Source organism: Sarcophilus harrisii, chromosome 4 (genome assembly GCF_902635505.1).
Source record: "Sarcophilus harrisii chromosome 4, mSarHar1.11, whole genome shotgun sequence".
In the NCBI taxonomy this organism is placed as follows: domain Eukaryota; kingdom Metazoa; phylum Chordata; class Mammalia; order Dasyuromorphia; family Dasyuridae; genus Sarcophilus; species Sarcophilus harrisii.
The window spans coordinates 451940224-451966226 of NC_045429.1; the positions used below are offsets into that span (position 1 = coordinate 451940224).

At 41.0% G+C, this 26003-nt stretch overlaps 1 protein-coding gene across 5 annotated transcripts in view; it reads left to right on the plus strand.

Annotated features, from left to right (window-relative positions):
• COL26A1 (collagen type XXVI alpha 1 chain) overlaps window positions 1-26003 on the plus strand; it is a 205186-nt gene that overhangs the window by 7117 nt on the left and 172066 nt on the right. For 2 of the 5 annotated variants that reach the window (XM_031968030.1, XM_031968031.1), the window contains exon 1: window positions 16727-17129. The exons of 1 other annotated variant lie outside the window; for it this stretch is intronic. In XM_031968030.1, coding sequence (XP_031823890.1) covers window positions 16978-17129 — 152 coding nt within the window. In that variant the 5' untranslated portion in view covers window positions 16727-16977. Of the gene's footprint in view, window positions 1-16726; window positions 17130-26003 lie in introns of those variants that run through there. 2 more of the 5 variants (XM_031968032.1, XM_031968033.1) reach the window with 1 other exon arrangement.

Below are 26003 nucleotides of genomic sequence, written 5' to 3' on the forward strand. Positions count from 1 at the left end.
CTTCCACTCTTATTCCTTATTCCCTAAATTCTCCTAGGCAGTAACATTGGCCTCCGAGCTGTCCCAGGAACTTATATACCTGTCTCAACTCTACCTGGAATGCTCTCCCTGGCTTCCTTCAAGTCCCCACTATTGGCAGCCAGGATCTTTCTGCCCACTGGAATACTGTTTCCAGTGCTATCTTCTTTTAACCCTCACCTATTTCCTTAACTAGACTTTAACCTTACTTCCAATCCCCATAATAAACCTTTGTTATCAATCTAGGTTTTCAGGTCTGTAAATTCCTTTACAGAGGATTTCTGCACCACCAGAAGGGAGTTCCCCCAAACTCCCTTCCCTTGCGCCAAAACCTACCCTGAACCCCAAATCCTAACCAATGGACCTCATTTAATTCCCTGACCACCAGAAACTCTAATTTCATTTGGGTTTCCCAAATCTAAATCTCATCAGAATCACTATATTGTATAAATTAATATTAAAGTAGAGGCTAACTATTACAATACCACATGTAATATAAGTATTAATATTACATATAACTTCTTATAAGTTATTCAAATTTATTATTTTATGTGAAAGACTGGTTTGTATCTTTAAAAAAAACCTTCCCCCCCCCCATTAAAATAAACAAGCTTCTAAAAAGAAATCCCCATTAAGAATCTTGATTTAAGAAACACTGCCATCCCTCTTAATATCCCTCTGTTGCTTCTCTCCTTGCCATCTTGTTTGTATACTTATCTGTGTATTGTTTCTTCTGTTAGTCCACGAGCTCCTTGAAAACAAGCACCTTACCACTACACACCTGTCAGATTGCCTAAAATACCAGGAAAAGAGAATGATAAATGTTGGAGGGAATATGGGAAAACTGACACATTAATACATTGTTGGTGGAGTTGTGAACAGATCCTGCCATTCTGGAGACCAATATGGAACTATGTCCAAAGGGCTACCAAAGGGCTGCATGTCCTTTGATCCAGCAGTGTCTCTACTGGGCTTATATCCCAAAAAGATTGTAAAGGACAGAAAGGGACCCACACGTGCAAAAATGTTTGTGGCAGCCCTTTTTATAATGCAAGGAACTAGGAACTGAGTGGGTGCCCATCAGTTGGAGAACATTATGGAATATTATTGTTCTATAGGAAATGATCAGCAGGATGGTTTCAGAAAAGCCTGGAGAGACTTACAGGAACTGATGCTGAGTGAAGTGAGCAGAACCAAGAGAACATTGTAGATAGTAACAAGATTATGTGATGATCAACTCTGATGGATCCTGGCTCTTTTTAACAATGAGATGATTCAGACCAGTTCCAATAGACCTGTGATGGAGATAGCCATCTGCAATCAGGGAGGACTGTGGGAACTAAGTGTGGATCACAACATAGCATTTTCACTCTTTTTGTTATTGTTTGCTTATATTTTGTTTTCTTTCTCATTTTTTTCTTTTTGACCTGATTTTTCTTGTTCAGCATGATAGTTGTGGAAAAATACATAGAGGAATTAATTATACATGTTTAACATATACTGGATCACTTGCTGAGGGGAGGGAGTAGGGGAAAAGAGAAAAAAATGAGAACACAGGGTTTTGTAGAGGTGAATGTCGAAAATTACCCATGTATATATTTTGAAAATAAAAAGCTATAATTAAAATGAATAAGGAGAACAAGCACCTTTAAAAAAAAAAGCTTTTCTCTGTCTCCCCAGGACTTAACATAGTGCCTTCCATATAGTAGGTGTTTAATATATGCTTATTGAATTGACTTGATTCTCCAAGGGAAAGGGAAAAAAAAAGTCAAACATTCTGAACTTCTTAGAAATGAGTACTATGTATGTAAGGGATTTTTATTATAAAATTTCAAGATGTATTGCTCCATTGCCTTCATTTTAAATTATATAGGGCTTACTTTAGACAGTTTAATAAATAATCTCCAGAAAGCAGAGGGAGCAATATGGTATTTGGCAGAGGTAAGGACTGGATGACCTAACAGATTTTTTTTATATTTAATTCTGTGACTCCATTCAATAAAATCTCTCACAAGCACATAAAGAAATGATATTGAGATATTTCAAATACTTTCTATAAATTATTTAAAGGATTTAATATAGACTCTCCAGTCATAAAATATTTAATTTGAACCGGTCTTCTATAGTTTCTGGTTTTGGGTTTTTTTTTTTTTTTTTACTACTAGGAGATATATTGTAGATTTATAGTATCATTAAGGACATGGCTGGGAAATATCTAGAAAGTGATATTGTGATTACCAGAATTTGTTTCTTCAAGAACAGGTTGTGCCAGACTAACTATTATCATTTCCTTTCCTGATAGGATTTTTAAAGCTAGTATATGAAGGGAATGCCATTGATGTAGTTTGCCTAGATCTTAGTAAAGCTTTTGATAAAATATTGCTCATCCTATTCTCATGGAGAAAAAAAATATTGCTCATATTATTCTCATGGAGTAGATGGAAAATATGGATTAGATAATTCAATCCAATAGACTCATAACGGTTGGATAAACAGATTCGAAGAGGAATTGTTAAGGGTTCAATGTCAATATGGCAGGAAGTCTCTGGTAAAGAACTATGGGGCTCTGTGTTTAGCCTGCCTTGTACTGCTTATCATTTGTATGATTTGAATAAAGGAATAAATGGCAGAATCTGCAAATGTCCCAGAACTGGAAGGAAGCACTTATTTGGGTGGGGAGGAGGGGACAGAATCAGGGTGCAAAGAATGGGGATCAATTGGAGATCTGTGTAATGTCTTAGAACTAGAGTTCAACAGGGATAAATGAAATTACAGCATTTGGGTGCAAATAAATCAGCTTTGTAAATAAGTATAAGATAGAAGAGAGGAATGGGAAGCAGTTCTAGAAAGGTTTTAGTGTATTGAGAACTCAACGTGTCAGGAGTGTGATGTAGCCTCCAACTCTCAGACAACCATTGACAATCTCAGGCTTGTTAGCATGGGCCTAATTTCTGGGAATAGGCTGGTGAGAGTCTCATTGTTCTCTGCCCTCCTCAGACTGCATCTGCAGAGTCGTGGTCAGTTTTATACCCCAGGGGTAAGATGTTTATTGATAAGCAGAGAGTGCATAGAAAAAGGCAGCCAGGAGTTTGAGTTCATGACATGAGGTTTGGTTGAAGGAACTGCACGTGTTCATCATCGAAAGAAGACTCCTTGGGCACATGATAATTTTCTGCCCTGTTGAAGAGAGGAATTGAGTTTGTTTTGTTTGGCTTCAGAGTACAGGACCAGGAATAATAGGTGGAAATTGTGAACAGGCAAATTTAAACTTGCTATCAGGGAAAAGAGTTTGATCTGTCCTGAAGTGGCATGGGTTGGTTCAAGAGGCAGAGGAACGCCCTCCTCGGAGGTCTTCAAGGGGAGACGGACAGTCGTTTGTCAGATATGTTACGGTGGAGATTCCTTTTGTATCAAAATAGCCAATGTTTGAATTCCCTTCCAACTCAGTTTCCAGGGCTCTGTGAGATGCTTTCGAGGGCCCTGGAAGATCAGATGAACCCGAGCCCTGATGAAGCTCAGAGTGCAGATATGCAGAAGAGCCAGGGCATGAATCCAGGAAATGGGGGTAGCCCCCAAAAGAAACTGACCATCCCATCTAAATGTGTACATGGGAGGGTGGAGCCTGGTCCTGGCACAAAGTCCTACACCAGCAATTGACCTTGGAGATTATGAGCAAATGTAAGAAAAAAATACCAAATAAGTTGAAGAAATAAAGACACACAAGAGGCAAACCCAGAATAAGAGGTCAATAACGATCAGCTGAGCTTTAGGGGAGACTGACTCGGCCACAAGGACTAAACAAACCCCTGGAAGAAATGAAGCAAAAGATAAAAAATGAAATTATGAGTGAGCTAAGATCCCTGGTGGAATGAATGGGAGGGAGAATAAATAGCTTGAAACAGAGAGTGGAAACAGCCTTACCTTAAAAACAAGAGTCCCCGAAAGTTGGGAAGAAGCAGACAGAACTCAATGACTCTCTGAAACAAATACTAAAGCAAAATCAAAAGAATGAAAAAATAGAAGCAAATGTAAGAAATTTGCTATCAAAACACTGATTTGTAAAATGGGTCAAGGAGAAATAGTCTAAGAGTCATCAGAATCCCTGAAAACTGCAATCAGATGAGACTCTGGAAGTTATATTTCAAGAAAACAAAAACTGAAAACTATTAAAACTAGAGGGCCAAGTTTAGATGCTAAGAAGGCATCAGTTATCTTTTAAAAGAAATCCCCTAAAGAAAAACCCCAATAGGTCATAATCCAAATCCAGAGCTTCTAGGTTTAAAAAAAATTACGTATGAAGAGCCTACCATGGGATAGCTAGATGACTGCCAGGCACTATGATAAGTGCTGGGGATATAAAGAAATACAAAATGTCCTCAAGGAGTTCACAGACTAATGGGAGAGACAACATGTAAACAACTGTGTATCAAACAAGATACACTTAAAAAAAGTAGTGAATAGTGAAAATTTGTGGTTTCCTGTGCAATCCACTCTTCTGTTCTTTGCATATGGAAATATTCAAGTTTGTTGGTATTTGTCAAGTCCAGAATAGCAAAAACATTAAAATGAAAAAAAAAATGAGTGAAAAGAAACACACAGTTTGGATTGGCACGGGTTCTTCTGAAACCTTGGAAAACTCATAACTGAGCTTCTGCTGTGCTGGCTGCCTCTTCTATGGAGGGCTTATGGAAAGAGTCAGACCAGAATCACAACACAATGAGGAGGCACGGTGGGACAAGATCTCTATCAGTGGAGACAGTCTCCAAACACAGATCTGTTGGAGTAATGGAGTGCCTGAACAACATAGGGAATGAGACATTCTGGAAAAGGAGGTTTTCAAAAAAAAAATTACGTTCGTTCTACCAGCTGTTTTGGATTAAAGTTCATGATGAAGCTTAAGTTTCTTTCTAATAGTTTTGCTTTGGTAAAGGACATTTTTTCTTAATTAAATATAAATTTATTATTTAACACCCTAACACTTAATATACCAACTTTTTTCTATGGCTTCCCCAACCAACTTAGAACATTTTCAAACATATGTTAGCTGGGAAAAAGAAATATTTAAATCTGAAATATTTAATTAAGTTCTAGAATGCATCACTTTCTTAAAAGATATAGATATATGTGATTATACATCTAGTTAGTTACATCTAGATATGACAATATTCACCTATACATCTATATATCTGTTCATTGTTGATGTTCAGGCTTAGATATAAAAGTAATATTCAGTTTTATCCTACTTTTCATGAGCCCATTTGGAGTTTTCTTGGCAAAAATACTGAAACAGTTTGCCATTTCCTTCTCCAGATCATTTTATAGATGAGAAACGGAGGCAAACAGGATTAGATGACTTGTCCTGGGTCACGTAGCTAGAAAATGTCTGAGGTCATATTGGAACTCAGATCTTCTTGACTCCTGGCTTGGCACTCTATATATTGCTTCATCTTGGTGCCACTCCACATTTAGGCTATGTATCTTGTATACCTGTTTATTTATACAGCATCTCTCCTCTATTAGAATTTAAGATCCTTGAGGACAGAAACTGTTTTTTGCTTTTTCTTTGTATCTTCAAGTCCTTAGGGCATACTTGTTGATTGGTTGATCTTTAGAAACATAAAAGGTTTCCTTTCTATCAAAAACACATTTTATATAAATATTTCATGGACCTATTGTGTGTTTTTAAAATCTCTTTAATTTTTTTTACCTGTATTTAAAGATTATGGGAAGGTGGAAAAGTAATGGATGATTTAGGAGATGTTATGGAATATCATTAAGAGAAACATTTGGATAAACAAAGCTCTCACCTACCATTTAGAAAAACAACACTTTTGGAGGCAGCTGCTCATACACTGAGCAGATTAGATGATGGCCTGGTCAACCCTGCTGAAATTTAATGGAAAAACAGATTTTCATAAACATAGGGTGTTTCTACAGCACTTGTCTTCAAAAGACTTTGCAGCCATTATCTAATCAATCTTCAGAGCAGCTTGTAGAAGGGAGTATGGTTATCCTCATTTAAGAGAGCCTGCAAGTCATGTCTGTGCATGACCGAATGTGAAGCAGAACTCGGCTTTCCTGTTACTTTCATCAGGAGAAGGGGAGTCAACTGTTCTAACTTGAAAAGTTCCATTTCCCTAGCTTTGCCTTCCTCTGTCCCTCTTTGATAGCAGTTCAGGACTTGTAGGAATATTCCCATGCCTATAAGCTCAAGGCCCATGTTCTTATTTTCTATGGAATCGGAGACCTTTTCAGACTTTGTGGCCATGGTACTCACCAACTGATTCAAGTCAACTCAGTTAAATGACTAGTTTCTTCAAGGGGAAAAAAGAAAGAAAAAAGAAAACAAAATGATGGGTCAATTCTATTCAAAAGAAAAAGTCCTTAGGTACTCATAAGTTATATCTAACAAAGTCAGCTTTTCTTCATCTGCACAAGAGATCTGGATACTGTTAGAGAGTAAGACTTTAAGAACATTACAAATTATACCAAAGAACGAGCCAGGAAGTGATTTGATTATACTACACAGTGCAATCAAATGTAAAATGACTTTTGTTAAATACTTTACTCTGCAAAGGGTAAATGCATATAAATGTGGATTAATATGTCTGGAAAATGTTTCTTTAAGTATCCCCTCAAAGCTTGCAGTCTAATGCACAGATGTATGAGAAAGGTGAACAGGATGCCGGGTTACCAGAGGAACAGACTATAAATCAAAAGTTCTGATACGACTATTACATGGGACATCGGTAAGATCTCATCTAGTACACTGTATTTGGTACGGTTTACTATTGGAAGAATAGGATTGTCCCTGAGGAAACAAGACATCAAGAATGAAGATAAAATCTCTCCTTTCATCTGGAAATTGTGAAGAAAGATTGAAGAAGTTTGGCAAACTCTTATTTGAAAAGGAATCTCCCAGTGACCAGATTGAGAGTTTTTGAAATGTTGAAGGGGATTAATCAAATTGTTTCTTTATGAAGACTATGAAAACAAGAGAATTTAATTTGAAAATTAGGAGCATGTGAAAACTAAAAGGGAGAGTTCTGGATAAACTGTTTTATGTACTCTATAGTCTTCATATGGAAAAAGTTACTGCTCCAAAGAAAATCAGTGGAGCAGGAAACAAGACTGTTTTTAGTCAGGATTATTGCCGTTTGTTGTTTGACCTTCATTTCTGAAGAGGACCAGTGATATCACGGGGTGATGTCTTGACTTGTGCATAAATTTGATTTAAGCAGAGCAGAACGGTACAAAGCCTTTAGCCTCACTCCTCCAGTCACTGAAGTACGGTGGGAAGACAGATGTCAAGACAACTGCAATGGGCTGGAGGACAATGTATGACCTTGGTATTGTCAGTGTGTGACCCAGCTCTAAGTGCTCCATGGCTCCTGCTTCAGCCACCTTCAAGGCTGGGAGGAGTCTTCACATATTTTTGAGTGTCTTCCTCAAGCCAGGATTATAGGAGATGTAGGAAAGATAGAAAGACAGAGCTCTATGGAGGAGTGAAGATATCAACACTGATGGTACTCATCATTGAGCAAAAACCATGCTAATGCATTCTAATTGCTTACAAATAAGGCAGAAGAGACCAGAGAGGTGGTGGCTAAATTTCTTATTTCTAATCAAGCCCCTAAACCTTTTAATGGATCTTCATTTAATGGATCACTTTAGCCAATGTGGCCATGATTTGTTGTCATTTGTATTTCTTCTCCCATCTAGAGAAAGCCTTTATTAGAGAAGCATGGCGAATGTCTAGATGAGATATTTACTTACCTAAGCCTTTACCTTGGGCTAAAGCAAAATCTGTGCCATAGAGTCATAAATTTAGGGTCAAAGGATTCCTTAGAGGTCGTTTAGTCCAATTCCTTCATTTTTCAAATGAGGAAACTTAGAGAGTTTGGTAAAGTTTAATTACACTCCAGATAAATAATGAAAATTGATGCTAACCAATGTAGATCACCCTCACTAGTTAAAATATTTTTTACCACTATCTGCTTTACAAAACACATGGATGTAAGGAACCTTAAACATGTTTTATTTCTTATTTTATGAAAAATGGAGGTTGCTTTGTTAGGCTAGTGATAGAACTAGATTCACACCCAGGTTTTCTTGACTTTTAATTCAGGACTTCTTCCACCATACCAGTGGTTCTCAAAACATTTTGTTCACAGACCCTTTTATACTCTTAGAAATTATTAGTGCTCCCCAAAGATCTTTCTTTCATGTGGATTATATCTATCAATATTTGCCATATTGGAAACTAAAGCATCTTATTATAATGAACATAGTTTTGGTCTCATGGACCCATGCAAGGAACTTGGAGACCTGAAGAGATCTCTTGACTATACCTTGGGAACCATGGTATCACACCGGGCTTCTTTGACATGGGCTACTGTTAATCATTCTTCATTAGGGCACTATGGATGCAGTACAATGCTTCACTATCACTGGAAGTGCAGAATCTCAATTCCTATATTTTGGCTCAGCTGCACTGAGAGTCAGGATGCGTGGTCCTAGTTTGACTGTGATTTGCTGGGCAAGTCATTTAACCTGTTTCTTGATCTCTAAGGTGTGGAGAATGGGATAAATAATTTTGAAGGTTCCATCATAGCAAATCCACACTTCTAGAATACCTCCTTAGGGATTGTTATACTTGGAACTTTTCTCAAATTAATATCAGACTCTGATTGAAGTAAATGGGGGAAATTTGAGAAGTTGTGAGAGAAAGCCTGTTCTAAGGGATCCTGAAAAACTCCCTTTCCAACCCCATTACAAAATCCCAAGAGATAACACCTCCTCAACACAGTGGCTGGTCCATGGTAGGTGCTTAATAAATTCTTATTGATCTGTTGAATATTAATTGATGGGATGATTATAGCATGAAATACAAGAAAGAACACTAGACTTAGACTCAAGAGACACATGGGTTCAAATCCCTATTTTTTAGACCTTCACTAGTTGGGTGACCCTGTGCAAATGATTTAACCCTTATCTGTAAAATGGTACAATAATACTATTGACTTCACAGGTCTGTTATGAGGAAAGCACTTTGCACAACTCAAAGGTAAATAGAAATAGGAAATGTCATCTGATCTCAGGTTGTCTGACTGATATTATGAACATGTGAATAGCACAGCTCAATGGCACCACCAGCCTGTCATAGATCCTGGCCTTTCACTTGCTGCTTGTACAACCCAGGGCAAGTCTGAAGGTCTCAGTTTCCCCATCCATAAAATGAGATTGCTTAGTTGACCAGTGAGGTCCCATTCTGCTCTTTCTAAGTCTAGGATAACCCAATCTCTATTTATTCTTCATTTTTAATCTTTCTAACAAGCCAACTTTCTGGGTTGTCACTTTCACATCAATAGCACTAAGATATTACATCTGATTCTTTAAGCATGGTGGAAAAAAAGGAAAAAAAAGGAATGAATGATACAAAGGACTTAGTGCTCTCTCAATATACCAGGGAACAGATCCTCACTGTTAGAGTAGAATTGGCAGAGTGTGCAGTGGAATGCTACATCCAACTCTATATAGGCGCGTCAGACTTTACATCAGTGATGTAGTCTAGACCATTGTCTAGCTTTGCTAGAGTGTTTTTATTGCCCTCTTATTTTAGTCTGCATTACAAGGTTTTATTCTCTTAAGTAGAGGAGGGGAAAGGAATATATTTGGAAATGAAGATGATGTAAAAATATTAATAAAAACTAAAAGAAAATAAATTACTATACTCTAAAATACAAGCAGGATTAAGGATGTACTTGTTGGGTTGGGGATGGAGAGATAGACTTCTTCATATAAGTAAATTGAATCAGCCAATTCATCAAGCAAGCAAGCAGTATTACATTTTCACAGCATCCCAGGTGCCATGCCAAGTGCTGGGAATACAAAGAAAAAGAAAAAAAAAACACTCCTTACTCTTTAAAGCTCGTATTCTAACAGAGGAGACACATGTGCATTACAAAGTCTGTTCAAGATCGATAAATGGAGGATATCCTTAGAAGAGAAGGCACTAGGAGCTGAGATGTGGGTTGGGGGATAAGGAAATGCACTTGAGAGAAGGGGAGCTTGAGCTGAATCTTAAAGGAAACCAGGGATTCTAGAGTCAGAGATGAAATGGGCGAGATCTAAAGGCATTCATTGATTCATTTGCTGATAATAAAGAACTAAAACATTATTCTTGCCCAAGAATTTATATTCTACCAGGGTGAAAAAGAGTCATACATATAAAAAGGTAGTTAATAATACAGAAACGCTTACCACTGGTTTCAGCAAAACATTAGGTTGGGTACCATAGAGGGCCTTTAGATCTGAGGGATCAGTGATCAATGAAGTCAGCAGAATGATGTTCCTGAGGTGCATTTGTAAATTTAAATAGGATTTAGTATTGATGAAGATACTGTGGAACCCTGCTCAGCACAACTTTATAAGGGATATGGCTTGGATGAGATGGAAATAAGCATATTGTTTTCTTCTCCTGGTTATTTAGCAGAAATGTATAAGAACAGAGCTGTCTTCTTTTTATCCCTAAATAAGTTTTTCTTGGTTTATTTTCTCTGTAGAAGTTAAAGTCCTTTCCTCCAAAGACATAGCCTCCAAAGGAGATGAACCAGTCATATAGTAAGAATAAGGGTTATAAAAGACAGATGTGTCTAATGTAAGAACCCCAGAGAAAGAATTCCTGACTTGATGTTTAGAGAGCAGATATCCCCCCGCCCCAGATCCCTGATGCCATCCAGGGGAACTTGGAGAGATTTCAGGGAGTCCCTGAACTGAGATGGTAAAATTACATTTTCATTTCTATAATTGGTTCCCTTGGTAATCTTTATTTAATTTTATGAATTAAGAAACAATATTCAGAGAGGAGGAACATCATTATCTGAGTCTAGGTTTGAACTGAGAGCTTCCAGATTCCAGGTCCAATGCCCCATCTCCTGGACTATCTGATCTCCAAAAGCTTCATCAAGTTGCTAAAGGGGTCCCAGACACAGGAGAGGAAGGTCTTTAGTTTATTGGGTAGATCATAGGAAAAGAAGACATGGTTGTCTGCACTGAAGGAAGGAATACCCATACTGAGGAGGTCACAAATCCATTGAAGTAATGTAGTATAAGACAAAAACCTAAGCCTCTTTTCTATTAGTTTCATAATCTTCCCACTGTTTGCTAAGTCATTTATCATAGACATCACCTCAAACCTTTAATTCTACAGTCAATACAGTTTATCAGGCAAAGTAGACTCACTCTCTTAATGACTAAAACAAATCAATGTTCCATTGAGATAGCTTTATTTCTTTCCCCCCTTCTAAATGGAAAGCTTATCTTGAAGTTGCTTTGGCTTCAAATGAACATTTCAAAATACTAAATTGTTCTAAGGTTTTATCAAGTGAAACAACATTATTGTTTTCTTTCTGCTGTATCCTAGTATCAACATGAAAACACAACGATATGGTCCAGTGGAAGCCTGAAGGAAATATGTTTTCTCCTTTCTACTACCATATTGTTCAATAAAGCACATCCTTTCTCAACAGATGTGAAAACTCCGGCCGGGTTGTTTTACTTAGATAAAAGGCTACCATAGTGACCACTGATAGCAGTATTAGCTACCTGAGATCTATAAGATATTTTGAGATTATTAAATATAATTACATATTGATTTACTTTCAAATATTAAATATGATCCCTGTAATCATATTTGCTTTCTGAAGACCAGCCCAGCTGGAGAGATTTATTACTTAATGAGGAATTCTTTGGCCGTGGCAATCTATGGAACAAGTTTATAAGTATTTAATATAGATTGTGTGGCCCTTGTATTCTAGACTCTATGTACATACGTGAAGAATTTCATAGTTTTTGTATACTTTAAATTTTAGGTACAAATGAGAAAAAAAATTCAAAAATAATTGGTGATATTTTTCTCCTATCTTATATGATTATCATCTTTGCTCACCATAAAACACAACCTACTTTTTCATCTATGACCACCATTTTTACTTAGTTACAGGATTTGCAAGGAAGTTTTCTCCCCACTGTCCACAGAGATGGGTATAAAATGTCAAGACACATGTATGACATAGGAACAGGTATAATAGCACCGAAGAGGCAAGGCTACCATATTGAATATAGGACATGTTGTGTTTAATATCCTTCCTTCTGTTTGAAGGCACATAGGCTAGTCTCTAAGAACAGTAGAAAGGAAATATCTGGTACTAATGACCTGCCTCAACTTGCTTCAACATAGATGAGGCAGATTATTATTTTGTGACATGCCATCCAGTGTTACATCCACCCATGCAGTGTTTACATCTGCGCCAACCAGTGTTAGATCCATGATCTATTTAATAAGAAATGGGACTCTGCTTCCTCACATAGAGTTATTTTACCAATTAGAAAAGAACCTGCTTACTTTGATATACAACCTGTGGTGGAAAGCTCAAGAGACTGCAATATTTTATCCTATTGGATGTGGAATGACTTATGGCTAGAGTGGCTGACTTCTTGGTTAAACTTATCATCTTTTGCTTCCATCTTGGCTCTCCAAAACCTTATAATCCTAATATCCTTTCTCCATTCAGTTCTTCTTCCAAGTATAACTTGCTCCCCCATACAATTGATTCATCATCACTTTGTAGTAAGCATTGGTTGTTTTCAAATTGTTGTTTTCAAATTATGACTAATAGGTAAAGCATATCTCTTCTCCTTCGGGCTATCAGTTTTCGAATGGGGTATGATATTTGGCTTTAAGATCTTTACTTCATTGATCTGTGTATGCTCTCATCAGACACCTTGAGTACTGGAAACTTTTGCCACTTGGAGTAGGTGGAAGAAAGGGGTGGGGGAGGAGGGAAAGGAGAGGGAAAAAGAAAAGTAAAAGGGGGAAGGGAAAGGAGAGATGTTTGGGCTAGAAATCCAGGGCCCAAAATTCGTCTCACCATGTAGGTGAGAATACATATGCCTCCCAAGTGTTTCCCAAGGTATCAATTAACAGTCCATGGTGTGCCCCTCCTCCCTTCCACTTTTATCTGTTCTCTGTAAATCGTGTGTGTGTGAACACTTTTCTTCTCAAGCTTGCATTGTTTGAAAAATTGCTTTCTTGTGGCAAATATCAAATTTGATTGCCAGAATAGGTCAAAAAATTTTAGCTGCTTCCTGGTCTTGTAGTGCTTTTAAAATCCACTAACTTCATTTTGAGAAGCACCTAGGCTCCCGGAGACTTGGGGAAATAATGAGAAAAGAGCTTAGGCTTTTGTGTATAAGTACAAGAAAAAACTTCAGAAGCAGATGGCACCGTATGCCCGCCGCCCCTGTCTAGGCAGAGAAAGCTTGAGACACGTTCCATTAGAACCAGAATACCTCTAACTGCTCAGCTCTTGAATGTGGGGAGATTTTGCTGCACCCTGTGATCCACGAGAAGAGGGTGGGCCTGTGGGAAGGAGGGAGTGAGAGCGCCTGGAGAAAGGTTTCTGCCTCTTTCTCCTTCATGAGCCAGTGGTGTTACTGAATTGTGCTGCATAGGCAATGGGGCAGGAGGAGGGGCTTCTGTTTTCTATTACTAGGAGAATTTATTATGCTAGAAGGTCAATATTGACTTTGGCTTCCACTTGGTGAGTATTTACTTCTCTGTTCAATGAATCTTGATGCTGACTTCAGCAAAAGCTAATCTGTTTTTTCTCTACTGAAAAGGATGCTTCAGCTTTTCTTAAAGGGCTGGAAAGTCTCAGGACCCATTTGCCAGTTCCATATGAATCCAAACAAAGAGACACAGAGAGGGAATTATTCCTGATGCTAGGGCTCCTTGATAATTGGCATTTTTCTCTCTCTACCAATATGCTTTCTAGTTAGAAGAATCTTTTTTGTCAAAGCACTTTCAAATTGTCATGTGTTTCTATCACTTTTTCACTCCACCATGATGACATGGGTATGTGTGGACACATGAGTTTTCTCAGTTCTCCAAGAGGGAAACAAGCCCAAAAAGGATTAAGTGATTTGTTAAATCGAGTGAGGGGAGCCCAGAGACTCCATGTATTCTAATCCCAATCCGCTCTTTCCATTGGCTGCTTTGATTCCATGTGAGTGTAATAATTTTAGACTTAAATGTCCGCTTTAATGAAATTAAAACATTGGGGAGGATGTAACTGGAGCTTCTGTGGGAGGCTAGGCCCCAAACCCTGGGGACAATTAAAGGAGCTCCCTTGGGACCACTGAACCTGATCTCCATCAGTGTATGGAAGCAGGGACTATTTACTGAAGGAGAGTATGGGAGGGTGTCTCTGCCCTCATTCTGCCAGACTCCTAATATCACCCGAAATAAGCCGAGTGTTCACTGGAGCTTGAGCGAGGAAGCGGCTGCTCGGCCTGAGGCTTTCTACCCTAAAGTATGGTTGATATGGTGCGGGAGCTTGGGGCCCACTGCGTGTGTCCCAGCCTTTCTCCGACTAATCTGTTTCTCTGGCTCAGGTAGAATTGATGATATAGGACAAAGGAGTCTGGGATGGCAGCTAAACTCATGTTCCTTTACTGTTTATTACCTACAATGTAAGACTACTTCTCAGCTAGCAGATCTTACATGGCAAACAAAACAAGGGAAAGTGAAAAGTATAACTCTGACAAAATTACTTTGGGAGAATTAATCCCTCATTTATTGGGCTTGGCCAACAGCCAGAAGAGGCAGAGTTCAAGTGCACCTCAGAGAAGGCATTTAAAATATTTCCATAATCTACAATGTATTCTCCACATCTCTCTAGCCTTCAAAGGACTGGAGCCCTATTGCAGATCTTTTTTTTTTTTTCCACAAGAAAGTATTTGCTCTGTTATTATTGAGCATAATATCTATGATTACATATAGAATTGAAATGCAATGAAGTCTCCTAGTAAGGCAGATCTTGGTCTTTGTTATATTTTTAAAATACTAGGGTGGAGATTAAAATTTTTCCAGAAGGGGAAGATAGGGTAGAATCAAGCAGACTGAGCATCTGTCCTTGGGTCAAGAAAGACCAGCCTCTGTCACTAATCACCTGTGTGACATTTGGCAAATCACTTGAAACTCTAGGTATATAGTTTCTTTTCTCATCTCTATAAAGGGAAAGCTTTTAAGTACAGCAGAGAAAAGTGGACTCCCACATGTAGAGGGGCCCACTTGTGGCAAGGATTATCCTCTTGGGGCTCAGAAGGAGGCAGAAGAAACATCCCTGACCGGTTCTCTTCTCACCCTTCTATAAGGGAGACTTTCAGAAGGGGAAGGAGAAAGTTGGGGCTGGAGGTTACTCTGTTCTCTTGCGAGGGAGGAGTTACTGAGGTAGAAGTATATCTCTCTGTTCCCTTAAATACTATTAGTCTAGGAGATATGACTGGGTTCCATCTAACTTCTGATCACTTTGTCATTTTGGGGAAGAGGGGGCCCCAAGTTCCACAGCCGAGGCTTGACACCCTACCCATTCAATACCAGTTCCAACCGGAACACATAGTGAATAGCAAAGAAACTCATTTACCTGGGTAGCCAAAGAAATTCTAGGAGATCACCATAAGGGGTGATCTTTGCAAGACTTGCAAATACAGAAAGAACTCTCCCATTTGGAGCGAGATAACCCAGCTCACCCAAGGCCACCATCCTAGAGCTGACCCAAGGGGAAAGTCGTCCTACTCTCGGCTATAGCCAATGGGCAACGACAGGATGTTTTCCCATGTCTTTCTTCTGTAATTTGAAGCCGGGGTGACCACCTCCTTCTCTCTGAAGGTAGAAGCCGGAACCCACAATGCCCGGAGTCCGGAAGACCACCTGAAGCTTGGGCAGTGCCCGGAAGGGGAAACCTCTGGCTCTCACCGGCTGTGCCCTGCCCCTCACCCGCCACCCAGGAGGACTGAGTCCGATTAGCCACGGGCTTTGGATTTTATGCAGTAGATGGCCCCTGAGAGCTTTATGGTCTCTAGATCTGTGGCCCTCAAAAATCCCAGAGGGAGACCCGAAGAAGAGCCCTCTTTTTGTAGCGGCTCTTTTTCTTCTTCTACCCCCTGCACGCCTGGCGGTCGAGATGGCAGGGCAAGAGTGTGTCCGACTTAGGAAGTTCCAGGTAAAAGCTCAGACTGGGAGGGGCAGAGCTAAAAACCTCGTTAGGGCCCAAGACTGGAGAGGAAGAGCTGTCGCCGGGCGGACATGAAGCGGCACGAGCCCTGCCCAGCGGCTGCTAACTGGGGGTGACTGAGCAGAGGCCGCCTCCCTTTGGGCCTCGGATTCCTCCCTGGCAGAAAGGAGGGGAGCGCCCGCTGAAGAGAAGTGAAGTTTAGGGGAGAAGGCCCCTGCACACGCCCATGGAAGGACCTCGTGCAGGGGCTCTGCAGGTGAGGACCTGGGTCCCAGTTTGTAACTGCGGGACTTTGGGTAAGTCCCTCCTCACCTGGAAAAGGAGGTTGGACTCTGACCCCCAAGCTCCCTTCCCGCTCGGAAGGACCCTGGGAGCTGAAGGCGTTCCCTCCAAGGCTCAGTTTCCCTTCCTGGAAAGTGCCCGGGCGGGCCTGGCTGGCCTCGGAGGCCCCGTTTGGCGCTTTGTCTGCGAGGTTGGGGAGCACCCGGGGTGCGGCCCCTTTGCCAAGCGCCGCGGCCAACGGAGGGGCCCGGGCAGGCGGAGCCTCGGTCCGGGGTCCCCGCCCACCTGCGCGCAGCTGGCGCCGGGCCTCCAAGGGTTAATGGAGAAACCCCACGCCCCCTTTGACGGACCGAGCGCAGCCCACCTCCCCGAATTTGAAAAGGCGGCTCGGGAGGGGGAGCCCGGCCGCGTGGGCACTCAGAGCTGCAGCGGGCATCTCCGCCGGGACTCGGGACCCCGGCCCAGAGGCGCCGAGCCCCCCGCTCCCTCCCCGGTCTCCGGGGCTCCCCATGTCTCCCCTGTTCGGGGGAGCGGGACTCAGGCGGGCGAGTCCTTAGTGGGCAGGCGGATTGGTGCGGGAGCCCGGCCGCTGCCCGCGATGAAGCTGCCCCTCTTCCTCCCCTGGGCGTGCTGCCTCTACGGCTGCACGGTGGGCACCGGCTTCCTCTACCCGTACCCGTCCGCAGCCCTGCAGCACAACTACCCCGAGCACGGCTCCGCGCCTCCGGGCAGCGGCTACGCGAACCGCCGGTGAGTGGGCCGGGGAGGGCGCTGCCCCTGCGGGGCTGGGAGCGGCCGGAGCGCAGCTCGGGGCTGCGGGGGCACCTTTTAGCGCAGTAGCCCCGGTCAGTGACGCGCCGCGCCGCGGAGCTAGAACCCACCAGTGGGAAGGGGGCGAGCGCGTCCTGGGACACGGCTCCGGGAGCCCGGCGGTGGCATCGCGGGCTGCCCGGCGAGGGTGGCAGGGGATTGTGGGCGCCGGGGCCGGCGGGGCCTCGGGGCTCCCTGAATCCGGGCCCCCACGTTTTCCTGAGGGGGACCCGAGGCGCAGGTAGGGAGGAGGAGGAGAGGGGGCTACGCTCGGACCAGGGAACGGCGCCGGCCTGGTGGTCCCGGGCACTTTCCGCAAGCGCGCCTGGGGACGCGCGAGGAGTCCGGGTGGGCGCCCTGGGCGCCCGCGAAATGGCCACAGCGGCGGACTCGGCCCCCGAGGCGTCATTTTTTTTAGAAGCCGCTCCGAGAGGCGAACGCGGTCCGGGGAAGTGCCCGGTCCCGAAACTGTCCTGGCCCCCGGACAATTCGGCCTCCTATCGGGTCGGCCGCGAGGGGGAGCGCCTGCCGTGTCTGTGCCCCACAGCCCCGGCCCCCTCTTCAGGTACCTGCAGCACTCCCCGGAGAACACACGGGGAAGTGCCCCCAACCCCCTCTGATCGTCCACCCCTCCGGAAGCCGAAGGCTGCCATCCTTCCGAAAAGAGGGGGTCCCCCCTGCTGTGCCCGGCCTTTAGAAGCGGGAAGTTGCGCCTGGACACTCGGGGAACTGTGGCCCTTAGGGTAACACATCCTTCTGACAGCACTAGACAGAAAGCGTGTGGGGAAGCCCCAGTTTTCCGTTGTTGAGCCTCCCGCCACTACAGGGGCTCATTCATTCATTCATTCATTCATTCTTATGTTCTATGTGAAGGTATTATTTATGAGGAACTGGTGATCACTGGGAATGACGTGCTAGCCCCGGGAATCAGTGATGCCACAAACACTTTCTAAGCAAGCAGACACCCCATGATTACCAAACTCTGGCGCTTCCCGGGAAGACAAAATCGGAAAACAGAGCGGCTCCCTGGACTTGGGAAAGGAGGGCTGAGCGGAGATCCACATCTAGGCTTTCTGAAGAGCATCTGCCTATATTTGCTTAATTGCAGAAAATAGAATAAGAGGGATCCCTTTAAAACTTGAAGGTTCTTAGGAGTCTGAGGATGACAAATGCAGCGACGCCCTCCTTTGCCTGGTAGATAGTGAAGGTGAGGAACTCGACTCCGAGATAAAACAGGATGAAAATAGGATTTAAATGTTCATGGGGGGAGAGCTTTACTACGTTAAGGGAAGAAGAGGTTCCATTTGAGTCTGTTGTTAACTGTGTAAAACAAGCCATCCTTTGTTATCCCTGTTCAGATTCCCAAGATGTGGATGCATAAACCATAGATCTGACTTAGGATGAAGATATTCAGGAGTCCATCCCGAGTCCTCCCTTCCCCCCACTGAAAAATAAAGTTTGAGGAATGTTTGGTCTAGTAATACTAGACACTTCCCACCCCCGCCCCACTTCCTCTTCATTTCTTTAACTGCACTTATGGGGAGATGTTAAACTACATTCTCCCCACAGGACCTCTTTCCTAGCCCCTTGACCTTTCAGAGTGAAAATCCTGGTGGGAAGCCCACTGTATTAAAGGAGGTCCTTATCAAATGAGTCTTTTTAATTTGCTACTTAGGCTCCTTCACAGATCTGATGGTTGAAAATAGCTCACATCTCTTTCTAGTTTGTGGGGGAGAGGGCAGCCTTGAAACCTCTGAGCCAGGGAATGCAAGGTAGTGTGATATGCTGGGGGAAAACAGAACTGGTTCTGAGCCTCTGTGGTTTGTCCCGTCTAGGACTGAGGCTCCCCCTGTCACCCAGGAACTGAGAGACATGTCCCAACCAGTCTCCTCCTAAGGTTAATACAGAATGGCTGACTAGCAGAAGGGAGAGTTATCACACCTTAATTTAACTGATTTGTGAACTGGAATTCACGCTTTACAGGGTATGATGAATCAACTTTTATTGGTAGAAGAATGGAAGGGCAGAGAGATGTATGAGTGTTGTTTTGAAGGAATGAAATTAAATCTTTGGAGGATGGATTTGTAATATTTCATTTAAAAAGTGTAATAGATCTAACTTACTGAGTAGATGCAGACATGACTAGAGCAGATGACTAAAATTATGTCACAAAATCTCTAGAAACGGGGAACTATTTTGTAGTCTTGTCCTTCCCCGTCCTTGATGTCATAATTAAAGTCACAGTTTAGTGATGTGATTGGGTATTAGGGAATTAAAAAAACTCAGATTAGACACAGTTGTTGCTCCTGAAAAGACTTTATAACCTGATGGGTGAGGTGAAATGGATGGACATTTAATCAATATTGATGCGATGAGCATATAAAGAAAAGAACATGAATTTGAGGTAAAAATTAGGTTCTAAGGGTCCACATGGTTTCATTTCTTAATTGTTTGGAAATATGGCAGTTTGATCTTTGAGGTTTTTCTCCTTTTTAAAATGACTATTAGGAGTTTGGTACCATGTAGTTTTCAGGAACTCAGAAAATGAGATTTTCATTCAAAATCCCTTTTGGAAGGATAGTCTCTGTGACCTGGAACCTTTTGGATTTTTGCCTTCTTATCTTTATCCTTCAAGTTATTCTCTTGCTTCATGATTCTTCAATTATTCATTATATCAAATCTCGGCTTTGGTTTTGAGACCATCTGTCAAGTAGATCTTTACCATTTTGCTTTCTTTTCTCACTGGTTATCAATTAACAAGAATTTACTCATCTTATGTGGGCACTGAAGATATAAATGCTAAAATGAAACAGTTGCTTCCTCCCAGGAGCTCACATTCTATAGGAGGAAAAAACGAATACACATAAAAATATAAAAATATAAACAACATAAATTCAAGACAATTTGAGAGGGGAGGGAAGAGTTTTGGCAACTAGGGAATCAGCAAAAAGGTTTTATAGAGACACAGAAGCCAAGTTTTGAAGAAAATTAAAGACTCTAAGAGATGAATGTCAAGAGTGAGTTTATTCCAGACAGGCAGTGGGGACAGTCTGGACAAAGGCCCTGAAATGAGAGATAGTAAAGCAAAAATGCAGTTTGGCTGGACCAAAGACTATGTTATGGCAAGAAAGTCTGGTAAGGTTAGAAAGGTTAGAGAAGGATTTCTAGAGCTAAAGATGGAAGGGTTTGGATTTGAAGCTCCTGGAGTTCGAAAAAGGAACTAACAGGGTCAGATTTTTGCCCTAGCTTTGTGGAAGATGGATTTTTGAGGTAAGTGACCAGTCAGGGAGACCATCTGGGAGGCACTTGGCAATAATACAAGTGAGAGGTAAGATAGGTAGGTGATACAGTGTATGAGCACCAGGCCTGGAATCAGGAAGACTCATCTTTAATGAAATCAAATCTAGCCATAGACATTCAGTGTTTGATCCTGGGCAAGTCAATTACCCTGGGGGTCTCAGTTTTCTCATCTATAAAATGAACTGGAGAAGGAAACGGTAAAATCTGCCAAGAAGACCCCATGGACAATATGGTCCACGGGGTCACAAAGAGTTGGATGTGACTAAAGAAGAACCTCTCTTAAAACTAATTTCCTACAGAAAACTTTCCCTAAAATCATTCTGATCTTTTCAGAAAGTGTTTCCTTAAAATCTAGGTCTTATTTAAATTGGTGTTTGTTTTTATGTTTATTTAAGTCATCCTTCATTCCTTATTTTATTTCCTAACGGGACTGCCAATTTCTTGAGGGCAGGGACCTCGTCTTTTCCCCTCTTCCTTATATCTCCCTGGAGTGCCTAGGCAGACATACTAGACTTTGCGTATAGTGAGCAAATGATGTGTGGATGAGCTTGCTCATTTAGTCATTTTAACATTTCTTGATTTTGGAAAGAAAGCCCTTCATGTGATGTCAACAAGTAAAGTACTTGGGTTCTAATACCACAGCAGTGGGAAGACACATGGATGTTGTTAGTAACTTGTATGAGACACTGTCAATGGTAATGGCTTGGTAAAAGAAGTGGGATAAAAGGTGTCATCAAAGACATGTGTGGTAAGAAAAGAAGGCCAGTCTTTGTCACGCAGCAAGTTCGAGGGGTAGACAGCCTGGATGTTCCCTGTTATCTGAGATATATTAAAAAATCCAGAGAAGGAGTTATTAATCTTTTTTATGTCATGGACACCTCTAGTCATCTGTTGAAGTCTTTGGATCCCTCTCCAGAATCGTGTTTTTCAATGCATAAAATAAAACACATGGTATTACAAAGGAAACCAATTATATGAAATAATATTATTAAAATATATTTTTAAAAACTTCACACAGTCCCTGATAGTGGAAGGTCTCTGATATTGAATAGCCGAATGAAGGGTTACAAGGTAGCACAATTTACAAGGTATTGAAAGCATGGATGGGTTGCAATCTGGACTGTTTGGTGGAGGGAGTTCCTCCACTGATAAAATTATGGAGTAAAACTGTTGGAAATGTTTCCTTCCATTGTTTAAAAAACAGTTTAATTTAAATTTTCAAATAAGAAGCATTGACTTTCTTTCCTTCCTACCTCCCAACAGAAAAGAAAAACAAAAATCCTTGTCACTTATATGCAAAAGTCAAACAAAACTATTTCCTAAGCTGTCTTTGCTCACAAATGTCTGTGTTATTCTGCCTCATGATCTCCTTCACAGTCATGGTTTACCAGCACATCCATCAGAGTTCTTAAGTCAAGGTTGTTTGATTCAACAATGTTGTTATTTTGTGAAATGTTCTCCTGGTTTTGGTCACTTTACTCTGTATTATTAGTTCATGAAAATTTTCTCGGTTTCTCTTCCATCTTCTTTATATAAAACTATATTTTATCACATTTATGTATCAGTATGTATTCTATTGTCCCCCAATTTATGAGTACCTCCTTTATATCTAGTTCTTTAGTAAGGATAAAAAGAGCATCTATAGATTTTTGTACATATGAATCCTTTCCTTCTTTTTTTGATCTTTAAATTTAGGGGTTTAGACCTACCAGATATATTATAGGGTCAAGTAAGTATGCACAGATAAGTAACTTTTGGAGTACAGTTCCAAACTGCTTTCTAGAATAATCTGACCAATTCATAATTCCAGTAAGATCACAGTAGTTTATGTTTTCTAGCAACCTCTTCAACAATTGACATTTTTCTTTTTTTCATCGTTTTAGTCAGTCTGGGGAGCATGAAATAGTTGTTTTAGACTTTTCAGGCTATTTTAATTTGCATTTCTCTATTAGTAATTTGAAGCATTTTTTATTTCTATATGGTTTTTGAAAAGTTAGATTTCTTTAAGAATTGCCTGTTTATAAGGTTTGACCAATTATCAATGGAGACAATTTTTTTTTTATAAATTTGAATCCATTCTTTAAATATATTGGAAATGAGGTGTTTATCAGAGAAACTGCAAATATTTTTTTCTTAGTTAACTATTTCTTTTCTAATTTTAGCTGCATTGGTTTTGTTTGTGCAATTTTAAAAATTTTACATAATTATTTTTCATTTTATCCTGTGTTCTTCTGTGTCTCTTGCTTAGTCATGAGCTTTTCCCCTTTCCATAGATCCAGAAGGAAATTTCTTCTTCATTCTTCTAGATGTTACCTTTTATTTCTAAGTCATGGGGCATGAGATATTGGTCAACATCTCATTTCTGGTAGACTACATTTCATTTTTAATGTAAGCTCTGTTACTTATAAGAAGCCTAGCTTCACAGACTTGAAGCTAGAAAGAACTAGCTTTTTGATTTTATAGATGCAGGAATTGAGGCTGGAATTGGTAAAATGGTTTCTCAGAGGCTATTGAATATAAATATGTGTGTGTAAGTAATACATCCATGTCCGTATCTTTATACATGTGTGTATGTACAAATAGTTGTGTATATAAAAGTAAATATGAAAATAATCATTAGACTTTATATGGCACTTTCAGGTTTCAAATCCAGTGGCCTTTTCACTACCCTGTGATACTTCTTCTGAGTGTAGATCTCATTAAGCTGTCCTTGGGTATTTCTTTGTGGTATTGTTTGCTCTTTTTCCGTAACTTTTTTGAGTCACTTTAAAGGTTCTGTGAGATTCCATGATTTAAAGGGTTTTTCCTAAGTATGGGGTAGAAAAAGGGAGTGTTTCTTGCAGAAGTCTTAGGAAGCCCTGAATTTAAATGTCTGATGCAGCACTTTCCAAATCATAAGGCTTTCTCCATACCCTCATTCTATTATTTTAAAATCCATTCCCAGAGCAACAACTCTTTAGGCAGGAAGAATATAGGAATTTGAGACCTGTCTCATGCCAAACTGGTCCAACACTTCATTAAAGACTCTAGAAAATCTGATCTGTTTGGTGTGAGCTGGACATGATCCAATTGTGCCTGAAGCTGAGGAAGGGAGCAAGAAACACTAACCATAGTTGGACTTTTGAGAATGTTAGTACAAAGTATCTAGGGATTTTGTGGACTATCATATGGAAACGGGCCCAATTCATCCAGTTCTCATCTTTGAATATTTAGGAGTCCAAAACCTGCTTAACTCAATATTCTTTCTCACCTTCCCAAAACCAAATATGAGACATTTCTCTTTGGGGGCCTTTGAAGAGACCACCTTGAAACAAGCCAGGATGAATCAGCATTAATAATGTAATATTCAAAATGAGAAGTATGGGGACCATAATACTTTCTTTGTTCATGTGACCCACCATCTTGATGCTAAAATATTTAGGATAGGGTTAGAGAAGAGATTTCTGGCTCTCTCCCTTTGTCTTGTTCTTGCTTTGTCTGAGGCAATTTAAATCACTGCTTGCTTTTAGTTGATTAACAAATGTTTAATGAGCATATATTATATGTAAAAACCTGTGTACTAAGCACTGTAGTGAATACAGACAGAACATGCTTATCCTCCAAAACTTGACTACCAAGGAAGACAGACACGATATCCCCATTAAAAAAAAGATCAATTGACATTTATTGATCCCCTACTATATGCTAGATGACTGAGGTACAAGTAAGAAATCAAAATCTCTTCTTGGGAGGAGCTTCCACTACAGTGAGAATACCATCCGTTGTCTTCAACCCAGAGGTACAGACAGGAGTCTGGTGGCTGTAGGATGGGGTGATTAATAGATGCTTCCTGGGAGAGGAAGTCTCTTTGTTGCCTAGAATTATTTCCTTACAACTTTTCAGGGAGCTAGCCTTAGGAGCTCTACCCAAAGGGAGGACTGAAGAGGTGGAAGATTGGGTGAAGGGAAATATCACAGAAGCCGAGAGAGTACCAAAAGAGAGTTAGTAAATAGCTTCAAATGGCCCAGAGGCCAACTAGTCCTAGGAAAAGGCCATCCTCGAATGGCTGGATGTAAAGCCAGGCTGCAAGGAGTGAAGAGAGAAAACCATCATCAAGAGTCGTCAGAAAACTAGAAACTCGTCAGCAAAAGGGAAAAAGGAGTGGGGACAAACACTGCAGGGTGTATAGAGGCAAAGGAGGAAGGAGTTTATTTGGTTTTTAGAATAAGAGGTTCCTTGTTGGGAAAGGAGAAGGAGAGAGGAAAAGAGAAGCAGGGAGAGGGAACAACGGCTCGAGTAAGGTCCAGGAAGGGAGATGGATGAGGTCTGGGTCAAGATCCTAAGCCTTAGCAAGACCATTTCAGAGGAGAAGGTGGGTTATATAGAAGGAAGCTTGGAATCGTGGAGGAAGTCTCAGTAAAATTAAAAATATATAAAAATAAAAAAGTAAAAAATGTGTGGAAAAGAGAGGAGGGTTTTGGGGGGAGGGGAGGGAGGACTGAGTTTGTGGCTCAAAGTCAAGCAAGAGCAGAGATAAAGGAAAGACTGCTAATAAACAGAGTTGGCATTTCCAACTGAGTCAAAGCTCTTGACCTTCCTTCTGTCTTCATGCTCCAAGTTCCTATCAGCGAACACAAACTTTAGTGGCTGCAAAAGGAAATTATTTAAAACCACAACAGGTTGCCAGAGGGTATGAAAAAAGTGATGGTGTGCTTCCGAAAAGCCAACCAGGATGTGGTTGCTTTGTCCCTGGGATGGGCTGGTTTCCCCCAAAGATTAACAAATTTCTTGATCCTCCTCCTTTGGGTAGAGCTCCTAAGGCTAGCTCCCTGAAAAGTTGTAAGGAAATAATTCTAGGCAACAAAGAGACTTCCTCTCCCAGGAAGCATCTATTAATCACCCCATCCTACAGCCACCAGACTCCTGTCTGTACCTCTGGGTTGAAGACAACGGATGGTATTCTCACTGTAGTGGAAGCTCCTCCCAAGAAGAGATTTTGATTTCTTACTTGTACCTCAGTCATCTAGCATATAGTAGGGGATCAATAAATGTCAATTGATCTTTTTTTTTTTTTAATGGGGATATCGTGTCTGTCTTCCTTGGTAGTCAAGTTTTGGAGGATAAGCATGTTCTGTCTGTATTCACCACAGTGCTTAGTACACAGGTTTTTACATATAATATATGCTCATTAAACATTTGTTAATCAACTGAAAGCAAGCAGTGATTTAAACTGCCTCAGACAAAGCAAGAACAAGATAAAGGGAGAGAGCCAGAAATCTCTTCTCTAACCCTATCCTAAGTATTTTTGCATCAAGATGGTGGGTCACATGAACAAAGAAAGTATTATGATCCCCATACTTCTCATTTTGAATATTACATTATTAATGCAGATTCACCCTGGCTTGTTTCAAGGTGGTCTCTTTAAAGGCCCCCAAAGAGAAACGTCTCATATTTGGTTTTGGGGAGGTGAGAAAGAATATTGAGTTAAGCAGATTTTGGACTCCTAAATATTTAAAGATGAGAACTGGATGAATT